The 12,997-nt window shown below is 31.0% G+C and overlaps 2 protein-coding genes across 5 annotated transcripts; one reads left to right on the forward strand and one right to left on the reverse strand.

Annotated features, from left to right (window-relative positions):
- The first annotated feature begins 801 nt into the window (after positions 1–801).
- LOC120067158 (trihelix transcription factor GTL1-like) lies at positions 802–4,277 on the forward strand. Of its 4 annotated transcripts, none has more exons than XM_039018613.2 (4): positions 872–1,763; positions 1,892–3,141; positions 3,239–3,377; positions 3,464–4,277. In XM_039018613.2, the coding sequence occupies exons 1-4, from the start codon at positions 1,384–1,386 to the stop codon at positions 3,477–3,479; spliced, it is 1,785 nt and encodes a 594-aa protein (XP_038874541.1). In that variant the 5' UTR covers positions 872–1,383; the 3' UTR covers positions 3,480–4,277. The 4 variants fall into 4 exon arrangements, with proteins under 4 accessions (XP_038874539.1, XP_038874540.1, XP_038874541.1 ...); XM_039018614.2 differs by having other exon boundaries at positions 3,468–4,277; XM_039018611.2 differs by having other exon boundaries at positions 802–1,763; positions 1,892–3,377.
- A 6,109-nt stretch (positions 4,278–10,386) lies between these two features.
- On the reverse strand, positions 10,387–11,178 carry LOC150031685 (uncharacterized). The gene is made up of 2 exons (XM_090307981.1): positions 11,065–11,178; positions 10,387–10,773 (listed from the first exon to the last, which is right to left on the reverse strand). The coding sequence occupies exons 1-2, from the start codon at positions 11,176–11,178 to the stop codon at positions 10,387–10,389; spliced, it is 501 nt and encodes a 166-aa protein (XP_090164107.1).
- Between the last annotated feature and the right edge of the window lie 1,819 nt (positions 11,179–12,997).

The raw sequence follows: 12,997 nt of genomic DNA on the forward strand, positions 1-12,997 counted from the left end.
CAAAATTAAATTAAAATAGATTTGTTAGAAAATATTGACATAAAGATAACGCGGTTCACTCGCAATGTGTTAACTATGTCTGATAGTAGAAGGAGAAAACAATTTATTACTAAATAGAAATATCATATAATACAGATTGTAAAGGTATCGATAGGGTTAAAGAGTTTATATGTAACGTACTCCTTTGAACTGATCTAGGATCAAAATCGTAAATAACAAATAATGCATATACAATTCAAAATTTTTCTTGGTAATTTAGAGTGTCATATAACAATTCAAGACCTTCCAACAAGATTTTAATATTACTTTGATCCTTTACTTTCAATTTTGGTTTATTTTAGTCCATGTACTCTCAAAATCTTCATTTTGGTGGTTGTATTTTTTAAGTGTCTATGTTAGTCCATCTATTTTTTTTAAAAAAAAGACAATAATTAAGTGTAACCTAATACTCAATACTCATGCAAGTCATATTTTTATACATAATAAAAATAATCATTAAAAAAGGCCATAGTCAAATTTTTACTAGATTGCACCTAAGTTTTTTTCTTTATTAAAAGTGATCATTTTGGTACTTTCATTTTAAGAGATCAAAATAATAACTATATAAGAACCAATATAAATATTAACATGAATCAAAGTTAATAGTATATGAAATAAACTGAAAAATCTAATATTCTAATGATGAAATGAGCTTAACTCAATCGTAATTAACATGTCGGTTTCAATAAGCGTTAGATAGAAAAAAAAAAAAAAGAGATTTTAATTATTTTTTATATAGTTTAAAAATTCTCTCTCTTAATCATCATAAAAGAAAAGGGGAAAAAAAGGAAGTATATCATCATCCTCATAATCCTCATCTCCATTCATTTATGTCTCTTTCTCTTTTCTCTCTCCTCTCAATTTTTGTTTCCCTCTCTCAAAATTTTCACCAAAAAAAAAAAACAAAAAACAAAAAACAAAAACAAAAAACACTGTTAGTGCTCTGCAGTGCTGTTGCGATGAAGATGATTATGCCATCTTCTTCTTCTCCTTCTTTACTGTTGTTCAAAAATTTCTCTCTCTGGGTATTTTTTTCTTTAAATTATTTCCAATTTTTTTCATAAAAAAAAATCGAATTCTGAAAATCCCTTATAGCACTAACTCGTAGGAATTCACTTTCTGACTTCCATTTTTTTTTCCAGCTGTCTTCTCTTTCTCTCTCTCTCTCTGTTGCTTTTTAATTATGGCTTCTTTTTAAGTTTTTTCCATTCCCTTAAATTCCATCCTCCCCATTTCTTCATTCTTCTCCCTTTCATGGAGTTTCATCTCTACTGCTACTCAACTCTACCGTCGCAGGCTACCCATTGAATTTCCATAATTCCGCCGTTCAAACAAAGTGGAGACATGGAAGGAGCTGCAGCTGGATCCGGATCAGGATTAGGATTACCTGATCGATCTCAATTATTTGGAGTTTCCTCACCGCCGCCGCTAACCATCGATGCCACCATAGGTGATTCTCAGCAAGTCGAAGCTGCTTCTCCGATTAGTAGCCGACCTCCTGCTGTACCCTCTTCGTTAAATTACGAGGAACTCATTCGTCTCGGCGGCGGCGGCGGCGGTCAGATGGTGGTTGACGATGAAGAAGCTGACCGTAGCGGCGGCGGAAGCGGTGGTAATCGATGGCCGCGGCAAGAAACGCTTGCTTTGCTTAAGATTAGGTCAGAGATGGATTCAGCGTTTCGAGATGCTACACTTAAAGGACCTCTTTGGGATGAAGTCTCCAGGTAATTCATGAGTTGTTTTTCTATTCCCCAGATCTGTTTGCATGAAACTGTGGCTAATTAAGTCTGTTTGTGAAATCAAGGAAATTAAGATTAAAATCCCGAGGAATTCGATTTGATTATTAATGCAGGAAGCTAGGGGAAATGGGTTACAAGAGAAATGCGAAAAAATGCAAAGAGAAATTTGAGAATGTTCAAAAATATTACAAACGCACAAAAGAAGGAAGAGGAGGGCGTCAAGATGGCAAAACTTACAAATTCTTTACGCAACTTGAGGCTCTTCATAACGCAAACGTGGCGCCTTCTTCTTCTTCATTCACACTGCCACAACAACACCCCACCACTACCGTTGGCTTTGGGATTAGCAACCCAACTCCAATCTCATCCGTCAAAATTTCCACATCTTCTTCACAAACCCCAATGGGAATCTTTTCTCCTCCACCAGAACAATTCACTGTCCGGCCACCACCCACCGTCGCCGCTACGGGTGTTAGCTTTTCGTCGAACACCTCGTCTGCATCCACTGAAGACGATGATAACGATGAAGATGAAGTGATGGGGTTTGATGTTGACCTTGAAGGGTTGCCGGAGAACGTAGCGGGAAGTAGTCGGAAGCGGCGTAGAGGGGTGGTTAAAGGGAATGATCAGTCAAGAACTCATAAGATGATGATGGAGTTTTTTGAGGGTTTGATGAAACAAGTGATGGAGAAACAGGAAGTTATGCAACAGAAGTTTTTGGAAGCGATTGAGAAAAGGGAACGAGATAGGATGGTTAGGGAAGAGAATTGGAAAAGGGAAGAGATGGTGAGATTGAGTCAAGAACAAGAAAGAATGGCTCAAGAGCGGACAATTTCTGCTTCTAGAGATGCTGCCATCATTGCTTTTCTTCAGAAATTTACTGGCCAAACCATTCAATTTTCAGCCCCACAACAACAATTTGATGTGCCTGTGCCTGTGGCTGTACCTGTAACTGTGCCTGTGTCTGTACCTATGCCTATGCCTGTGCCAGCACCACTATCTCCTGTCCCTTCTCAGCCATTATTACAACCACAAACTCTGCCACACCTTCAGAATCAGCCGCCTTCAAATACAGTAATCCCATTGGATCAACCAATGTTTCAGGAAATTAGCCAAGGGGGAGATGGATCTTCAGAACCCATTTCTTCAAGATGGCCAAAACAAGAAGTTTTAGCATTAATAAAGCTGAGAGGTGGGCTTGAATCGAGGTATCAAGAAACAGGTCCAAAGGGTCCTCTGTGGGAAGAGATTTCAGCTGGAATGTTACGGATGGGTTACAAGAGAAGTGCTAAAAGATGTAAAGAGAAATGGGAGAATATCAATAAGTACTTCAAGAAAGTTAAAGAAAGCAACAAAAAACGCCGTGAGGATTCTAAAACTTGCCCTTATTTCAATGAACTTGATGCTCTTTATCGCAAGAAAATCCTTTCTACTGCTGCTTCTGATTCTGGTTCCTTTAGTGATACCAACAAATTTGAACAAAACCCAACAACAGATCTTCGTCCTCAAGGTCCTCAACCCCATTCTTCGATTCCACAAGGTTTGTCCGCTACTCTTTTTGGTGAAGGAACTGAAGATCAACAACCAACATCCACGAAGGTAAAACTTGTTAACCCATTAAATATATCATTGTTCTAATTACAACCTTCTTTTTATAAATTCCGATTATTGTTTTGTATTTGAAGCCAGAAGACATTGTGAATGAGTTGATGGAGCTGCAGGACGACATTTATCGACGTCATCTCGATCGAGACAACAATGACGAAAACGACGATTATTCCAGTGATGATGACGACGACGACGATTTACCAGAAGAAAAGAGAAACGGTAACATTGATTATAAAATAGAGTTTCAAAGAAGAAACAATGTAGGAAACTCCAATGGTGTTGCGAGTGAGTTTCAATCGATGGCGGTGGTTCAATAATATTGCTTGATTCATATAAACACAATACACCCACATCTCAATCTTCTGTTTCATTTACACCCAAAAAATTCCTAACCCTTTTGCATTACAGTCCCCCAAGTTACCGTTCCTTCTATTTTTTTACCCCCCAAGAAAAAAAATTTCATTGCCCAGATACTTCTTATACTTTCTCTTCCCTTTCTTTGTGTCTAGAGCTGCCAGCATAAGATGATCATATGCATTTTTTTTTCAAAATTTCTCAATGACTATTTAGTTTTTTTTTTTTTTTTTTTTTTTTTAATTTTTTATTTATCATATTCTTCTCAATTCATGTATTAATTATTTGTGAGGGGAAAATAAACAAAGTCTTTCTTTGGACTCATGAAGGAAACTTTGTAGAGCTTTATTATGAAGAAATGTGAGAGATAGATGATGGGGGGGAAGGGGAAATTCTTTCATGTCATAGTCATCTTCAAGATTTGTATTATTTCATTCTTTTGGCTGAATAACTTGTGATAGTGTTATATGTTATTGTAAGTTATGTATATCATATCTTTATGATAATATAATGAGCCTTCTGATGAGTTAAGAGGAAGTTGCAGCTTTAAGAAAGATGCTTAATATATCATCACATTATTATTATTATTATTATTATTATTATTATTATTATTCTTTTTTCTTTTTTTCTTTTTTTCTTTTATATATATATCTATGTATTATTTTTTCAATTATATCTTCCTTGTGAAATGGAGGTAGGAAAGAGAAAGTGGCCACAGAGGCATGTGATATACACACAGAATTCCTTTTGTAATCACATGTAATGTCTACTGGATCCACATTGTAATGTCTCCCCAAAATATATTTTAGCACAGCAAAACTTTAGTTGCACACTAGTGATTTCTTGGATTTTATTTTTTTTTCAACCATGTGTTATGTTTTTATTCGATAAAAAAATTTGGTTAAATTACAAGTTTAGTTCCTGACTTTTAAGTTTTTGTCTCTTCCGTTTTTAAATTTTAAAAATTGTCTAATAAACCTCTAAATTTTATATTTATATCTATTTTGGTATTTTAACTTTTAGAACTCTCGAAGGCATTTATTTCCAAAGTATGCACTTGGTTGCATATTCAAAAATCGGTTCTAGTTCAAAATGTGTTTGATAAGCCTATATATGTCAGTAAAAGGTTAAATCTTCAAATTTTTTACTACACGTGTGGTTGAACTAATAAATCATAAAATTAATTGTAGTTATCCACTATTAAATTGAATGTATATTATTATTAATTAATGAATTAACATATTTTATGTTAAATCTTTTGTATATTTATTATTCTATAAAATCATATAATTTATAATATATTATATTTATACATATTTTAAATTAACAAAAATGATTTTGAGTTTGTAACATGAAAGATTTTATCTTTTAAATACATTTTAAAATTTAAAATTTAAAATATGAAAATATTGAGAATAAAAAAATATATTGTTTTCAAAATTTATTCATTTAGATAATGACATCTAAAAATAGTTTTAAAAACACATTCGTCAAAACATATTTTCTTAAATTAGTGAATTCGAAAACATAAAACAGAATCTAGATTGCTCAAGTCACTAAACAGATCCTAATAAGTCCTTCAATTTATAATTTCGTGTCTTATAAGTCACTAATTCTTCAAAGTTGTATTTAAGAGGTCATTTCTCTTATTCAACAATTCTTAAAAGTCACAAATTTACTAGATACACTATTTAAAGTTCAGAGTCTTTACTAGACCTTGGATTCAATTTTATATACACCAATATAATTACTTTAAATTTTTTTAATATGTCATAGACTTACTAGACACAAAATTAAAAATTTAAAAATTCGTAAGATATTTTTAAAATTCAAGAACCTGTATTAAGTATATAAAATCAAAAGTTAAAATTTTTTATAACTTTTTAAAATTTAGGACAAAATTAAACTTACAATCAAACCTAAGAATGGATGTGATTTATGTATTTAGTTAAATAAGAAAAGAATGGATTGGGAACTCTTATTTATTGCTCAAGGACTTTAATTTTGAATTTATGATGATTCTCTTGACTATGATCATGAAGTTTTATATAGTTTTATTTGGACAGTGTAAATCTTAATTGTTCTTTTAATTGGTAGTATTTTGAGGGATAGTGTTACATGGTAGGTGGACTTGTACTATCAAATGCTGTAATAAATCCTAATTAAATTATGAATTTAGCTTTTTTTACTGTGGATAATTCTGCCATTTAATCAATTATCATATTTAAGAAGTTTCACTTACACATTTTATACTAAGAATTTTGATTCTATTCAATGTATGTTGTGGATATCATTAATCTAATGAGATGACATAATAAATAAATTTCAAAAGAAAAAGAAAAACTAAAGATGACGTGATATTTAAATTTCATTAAAAATTGTTGGAATGGTATTTTCTATTTTAGATATATATTGGCAAATTTAGTATGACTAGAAAATGACTACATGCAACGCATGTGTACTATGAAATTCATATTTTTCTTTGAGTTCTTAGTATGCAAAAATTTTGTAATGATTTTATATATTTTTGTTAGTAATAATAGAAATTTAATATTTTTATGGTATATTTATTTTCTAAAAAATTGAAAAGGAAAATTAATTTTAATCAAAGAGACACCCATTTACAAAATTAAAAAAAAAAAAAATTGAATTCAAACCAACCTTCAAATTCACAAAATTGTGCTTTAAGTTATGGAAGGAAAAACAATAAATTATTTTCTCTTCAAAATTAAACTCATCTCTAGAATAATTAAATTTTATTTCGAGAATTATGATAAATAGATTAATAAAAAAAAAAAGGGCAAATGAATCTCTCTTATAGTGCCTTTGAAAATTTGATTTTAATTTTGAAGTAAAATTTTAAGATTTATATAATTAATTCATGTACCTACTTTGAAATGAGTTGTTTATTACAATATTTTCGCTTAATTTTGAAAATTGATTTATTTTTACTTTAGTTTATTGAATTTTTTAACCCTTCAATCTATGTGACCTTTACACTTCTCAATAGATAGTTTGAAACTTTTTTAATTTATTAAATTTAAAGTGATTTGTTACTTTCATTATAATTCAACGTAAACGATTAATAATGAATTATTAAAGTTGAGGGTAAAATAGATATATACGAAAAATATGAAGGGTAAAATGGATATGTATTCTTCCCCAATAACATTTGACAAACAACTTATATATATATATAAAAAAAAGAAAAAAAGAAAAAAAAAAAAGATTGTGTCACTTTATTTTGTTTTGTCCTTCTATTTTCTACCATATGGTGCTGATTAAATTGATTTTAAGAGCCAGGTATGTAATTACAATTTTTTTGAAAAAAAAATAATTTAAGAACTAAATAAACATACCGCGAATATGAGTGTAGTTCATTAATTGACATATAATTCACCTCTATTCTAAGTAGATCATTGGTTTGTGTCAATATATCTTGTATATATTATATATTATATTATTATTTATATAGTCGATATATGATAGTTATATTAATAATTGTGACAAAACAAATCACCTCATCAAACATATATCTCTTAATTAGTATATTATTATATTCTTTCAATAATTGATTAAAAGATTTAATTAACAATATAGTTTGTCTTGGCATTAGTAACCTACATTAAGAGTTAGAAGTTAAAAAAATCCCACACATATACCTCTATTCAAACAAAATCAATCATTATTTTCACTAACAATAATGTTTGAATTATAATAACTGATTTTAATTCATTTTTCTTCATGGGGAGAATAACTTTGAAGATAGTATTGATGATTGATGTAGCAATATATTATATTATTCTTTTATAATTAAGAACTAATCATAATTGTCTTTAAAAATATTGGTGGAGTTTGATTAAAAGAAAGCTGAGATAACACTAGGGGTTAGATTTTGGTTAAATGAAATTAAAATTTATAGTTAAAAAAAAAAAAAAGAAAAGTTCAAGAGTTTCATAAAATAACTAAGGGGCAAACCAAATAATTATGCATGGTTTAGCTTAAAGAAAGTTCCATTATATAATTATATATATTCTCTTTTTGGTAATTCTTAAAACTATAATGCTATTATTGAAAAGACTCCTTCTCTATGCCCTTGATTTTCCCAAGTTTCTTTTTTGCTCTAACTTTCATATTTATTGAGGTCTCATCCTTACAAAGTCCTAAGACACTTTTTTTCCCCAAGATTTCCCTTTTGTAGTGGCACTCCATGAATTGGCTTTTGCTTAATACTAAAAAAAAGTTTTTGTTTTTTCTTTTTTGTTATGGATCCTCCTATTGTTTATATATTTTTTGAAGAATACAAAATAAAACAGCCACACCTGTGTTGAGATATGAATTGTTGAGTACAGAATTAGAAAAATGAGCCAACTAATTTATAAATATAACAAAATGTCACCGTCTGATAGACAATGACATTTTGCTTTATTTGAAAATATTTCTAGCAGTTTTGCTATATATTTAAAGTAATTACCCATTTCTTAAAATATTATTTTTATTTCATCTCTATATTGATATTTTTCTTTCTAATGAAAGTTTTGCACTTAAAAAAGAAAGGTTTAAGGTTATTGATAAAATGATGATGCGACTCTAAAATATAATTTATAACGTAAGAGATAAATGTCATATATTTTAATTTGATAAAAGACTTATCCATCTATAAGATTAAAAAAAAAAAAAAGAAGAAAAAACTCACTTCATATGAGCTAGATTTATAGTAATTTTCTGGCTCGAAATAAATTGATTTTATTGGAATTGAACACGTTGAAAATGTTATTATACTAACAATAATTAAAATCTGATAGAAAAAAAAAGGTATTGCATTTTTAATTTAAATTTAACATCGTTGTTTTAATACTTTTGATGATAAGAAGATGATTGTAAAGGAAAATCATTACGTGAAGGATTAAAATTCTTGAAAGGTTAGAGATAAAATAAAAAAACTGAACCCATCAAAATAGAATGTATAACGACATCTACTTAATTAATTTTTTTTTCCTTCAAAAGGTTGTTTTATAAATAAAAATAAAAAAATAAAAAAGTGAAAGAAGTTTCAATTCTATTGAGAAACCTTCTCCTTTATTTTATGCTTTAAATTAAATATTAATTTATCAAAATGACCCTAATTCCATTGATATTGATATTAATTAAAAACTCTAAATTATATGAATTATGTTTTAAAAATGTATAACTTTCACATATATAAATCTTTTTTAAATATAAGGGTTAATAAAAAATTATAGAAAAGTCAAAGAGAACATAACTCAAATGACATTCGATATATTGCTGTGATAAAAAAAAATCTATAGTTCGAAACTCGCACCCTTTCTTGTATTAAGAAAACATAAATTAAAAAGAAAGGTCGGAATCAAATATATAATGACAGTTTTTGATTAATATGAGTGGTTCTTCCTCATCTTCTCGTTTTACCTTTTTTTTTTTAACTTATTTAGAAATTATAATTATGTGATTTTTTTTTTGGCTAAATTTATGGAAATTAAAAGATCCAAGACGTGTGTAAATCATGCATAGAGGGTTTTAAATCGACTTGTGGATGTCTAAGGTGTTTAAATTGTTACCATCATTATTATGGAGTTTTAAATAGATGTAATCATTAGGTTAAACACTTAAAAAAGATATTTTCTATTTAAAACTTTTTTTTTTTTTTTTTTTAAGTGATTTTATTCCCAACTTTGTTTGGTTGCACAAACCGATTCTACCAAAGGTCAAATTACTATAAAAAGAAGAGGAGAAGAGCCGAAGCAACTTTACGTTTGAGGGTAATTTTGTGATTTTAGTATGCTTTGGGATTTATCTTTTTAAAATTATTGTTGTTGTTGTTTTTGTTGTTATTCAATTCAACTTGTTGAAGCATGGAGATTTAGGGCCCGTTTGAATTGACTTAAGAAAAAAAATATTTTTTAAAAAACTCATTTTTATTTAAACAGTTTTGATAGAAATTGATTAAAATACACTTGAAAAGCTATTTTGAGTAGTTATCAAACACTCCAAATTCTTCCAAAATGACTTTTTTTAAAAAAATTAAACAATTGGAAATGTATTCCAAACACACCTTTAATCACTACATGAAATTTGGGCTTTGATGTTAGTTGAAAAAAACTAAAAACTGATGTACAATGTCGGTTTCTTAAAAAAAATAGCGGATCTTTAATGTCGATTTTAAATTAACATTGTAGGCTTACCTATAATGTCGATTTTAAACTGACATTAAAGATCCGATTTTTTTTGTCTTCATTTTTTTGTTTCCCTCCTATTTTCATTTCCCTCTCACAGTCTTTTTCCCTCCTTCCTCAATTATCCATTAAAAATATAAACTTAATTTTTTAGGAGAACCCTAGACTTTACTTTTATTATTATTTTTAGAATATGTGATATTATTATACAACAACAAGGGGGATCCCACAGCCTGGGATCAAGGCATCAAAGCAAAAAAACACAAACAAAAACAAGGCAACATTACCAAAACAAAGCCAACAAGATAAGATCAGAACATAACCAAAACATAAATACCCCCAAACCACTAGGGAGAAAGCCAGAAAAGAAACCAAAATCCCACAACTAGGGTCAACAACCAAACAAAGAGCAACGACAAATTCAAAAAGAATAAAAAACATCCTTAAACACACTAGATAAGACCAAGAAGATCAACCCGCCAGGAAGCAGCTCGAGAACGAACCATAGAGACCATAAGGTGAAACAGAGCAGACACCGTCCTCGGTCGCCCTCCACGTAGCTGCCGATTACGCTCTTGCCAGATGTAGTAGATGAAAGCACACCAGAAAACACGAAAAACCTTACTACGCACCCCCTTACTCGACCCCACTCGGCACAACCAACTCAACTTGACATCCCAACCTGCCACCTGATGCGACGAACCTAACTGACGCAACACACAAGACCACACCTCTCTTCCAAACCTATACTCAAAAAATAGATGATCTTGTGACTCCACACCTCCCCCACACAGAAGACATCCCCCCTCTGACATCACACCCCAACTACTCAACCAATCCTGCATACCCAACATGTCCCTCACAGCTAACTACGTACAGAAGGAGTGAGGCAGAATACCACCCCCACCCACAAAATACTAGCCCAAGACACCTAGGACGACGAGGACGCAAAGTTTCCCACGCACTAACGATAGAAACCGACAACTAGCACCCGACATCGAAACCCAATAATCCTCCCCCCTCACCCTAGGCCTCACTGCCTGAATAAGACCCTTGATCTCAAGCAACTCCTAAGACACTGTAGGCCACCTCCAACCTCCCTCACCATCCATGAACTTCGACAACCGTACCTCCAAACTACTCCGTGCATCATAAACCACCGTAAACTCATATGAATCCATAATCGCACCCCCCGGCAACAAAGGATCCCACAAAACAAAACATGATTGTCCATCACCGACCATCAATCGAACCAGATGCGTCTCTACTTTTATTTAGCTCTTTATCTCCCCTCTCTCTCTCTTTCACGACAACAGCACCCCCCTATTGGGATTGGTGTCCTAAATCTCCTTGTAATCTCGTAATTTGCGAACTTTGTATAAACATATTGTTGTTAATAAAATAAGTGTTATTTTATAAGCATATATTCAATCCAATAAACGAAGGTCCTAGGTTATTTTATGTAATTTAAACAAGTATGTAGAGACATACAAGTGGATCTTGTTTAAATAATAACCTAAAAGGTATGTAGTAGATGGATAAGGCTGGGTACCTTATCTTGATGACACTACGGATATGACCCACTTTGTAGGTGTTACAAGTGTTGTAAAGTGCTACAAATGATCTGATCCTGATCATTCATGTAGAGACATGTGAGCGGGGGTATCCTATACAAAGAGTTTGTATAAGACCGAACCACGAAATGATTAGTCTCTTTATATGACGCCGTTAATAATAGAGACTTACATTTCACTAAGATGACCATAGGTGACATGACCTGAATCCTGAGTGAGTTGTGAACTCCTGCTCATGAAGGCGGTCATTTGATTTGTATGGATTAGAGTGGCTAGATTGCCAACTCAATAAGACTACCATTTTAGGGATTGGTCTGACTGAGGAGCTGGGAACACAGCTACACGAGACGAAATTTACTTCTTCCCCGATGCAGGGGAAAGTAAATAAATTGCTCCCTTAAGGGCTGATTTCGGGGCTTGAACATAGTGGCTACACCCTTACCTGGCCCGAGAGGGACTAGGTCATAGTTGGACTATGACTTATTGTTCATTAGAGAAATCAGTGGTACTTAAGAAGCTAGATGTATTTATAGGGGCAAAACAGTAATTTTGACTTAGTTGTACTTACGAACAATTTGTGAAGGGTCATCGCATTGTTGATTGGTTATATCCAATGAACACAAAAAAATATATATAGTGTGAAGAGTACAACTCTCGATTTTTAGTGGAATGATCGAAAGTTAATGGATGTTGGGTAATTTAATTAAAAAGTTTAATTAATTATTCAAGTACCATTGGAGCTTCAAGTTACAGGTCTATGAGGTCCCCTTGGTAGCTCAATAGGATTAAATGAGAATAAGTTTTTGGATTAATTTGAATTGTTCGAATTAATTGAGGAATTTAATTATATATGATATAATTAAGTTATTTTAATTATATATGATAGAATTATTATAATATATTTGATACATTATAGTTTTAGTGAGAGGAAATAAATATTTGAATATGATTCAAATATTAATTATATGAACTGGATTAATAATTGTTAAATTCAATATAAATGTGATTTATATTAAATGTCATATGAGAGAGAAAAAAATCTATAGGATATATTGTATATGATACAATATTAAAACTATAGATTATATGTTATATTTGATATAACATATAATTTAATATATATTATATGATAAGTTAGTTATCATATATATATATATATATATATTATTTGTTATTTTAATTTAAATGAGAGAGGGAGTTACAACTCTCTCCCCCTCTTTTCTCTCCATCCACGTAAGTGGGTGGTTGCTGTATTTTAGTTTTTGAAAAGAGAGGAGAGAGTCTCCTTCTTAGAGAGATACATTGTGAGAAAGACAGAAGTTGTTCTGTGAGTTTTGGGTTGTTAGTGAACAATCTCAACTCTTCCTTCTCTCTACTCAAATCTATATTCCCTCATTCCAAAATAGTCAGAGCCCACCACTCTTGGGGTCTTTGTTTGAGAATACTGAGGAAGCCATCGTGGTAGTGTTTGGATCTTGATTGAGGGATA

The sequence above is a fragment of the Benincasa hispida genome, chromosome 12, assembly GCF_027475165.1.
Source record: "Benincasa hispida cultivar pf3 chromosome 12, pf3_genome.v1.1, whole genome shotgun sequence".
Lineage (NCBI taxonomy): Eukaryota > Viridiplantae > Streptophyta > Magnoliopsida > Cucurbitales > Cucurbitaceae > Benincasa > Benincasa hispida.

Bases quoted from the DNA above. Each gene is read 5' to 3' on its own strand.
- LOC150031685 (XM_090307981.1), bottom strand. From the start codon at position 11,178: ATGGTCGGTGATGGACAATCATGTTTTGTTTTGTGGGATCCTTTGTTG. The intron at 10,774-11,064 runs GTACGGTTGTCG...TTGGGTATGCAG, and splicing joins ATGCACGGAGTAGTTTGGAG to GATTGGTTGAGTAGTTGGGG.
- LOC120067158 (XM_039018611.2), top strand. From the start codon at position 1,384: ATGGAAGGAGCTGCAGCTGGATCCGGATCAGGATTAGGATTACCTGAT. The intron at 1,764-1,891 runs GTAATTCATGAG...TTATTAATGCAG, and splicing joins CTTTGGGATGAAGTCTCCAG to GAAGCTAGGGGAAATGGGTT. The intron at 3,378-3,463 runs GTAAAACTTGTT...TTGTATTTGAAG, and splicing joins AACAACCAACATCCACGAAG to CCAGAAGACATTGTGAATGA.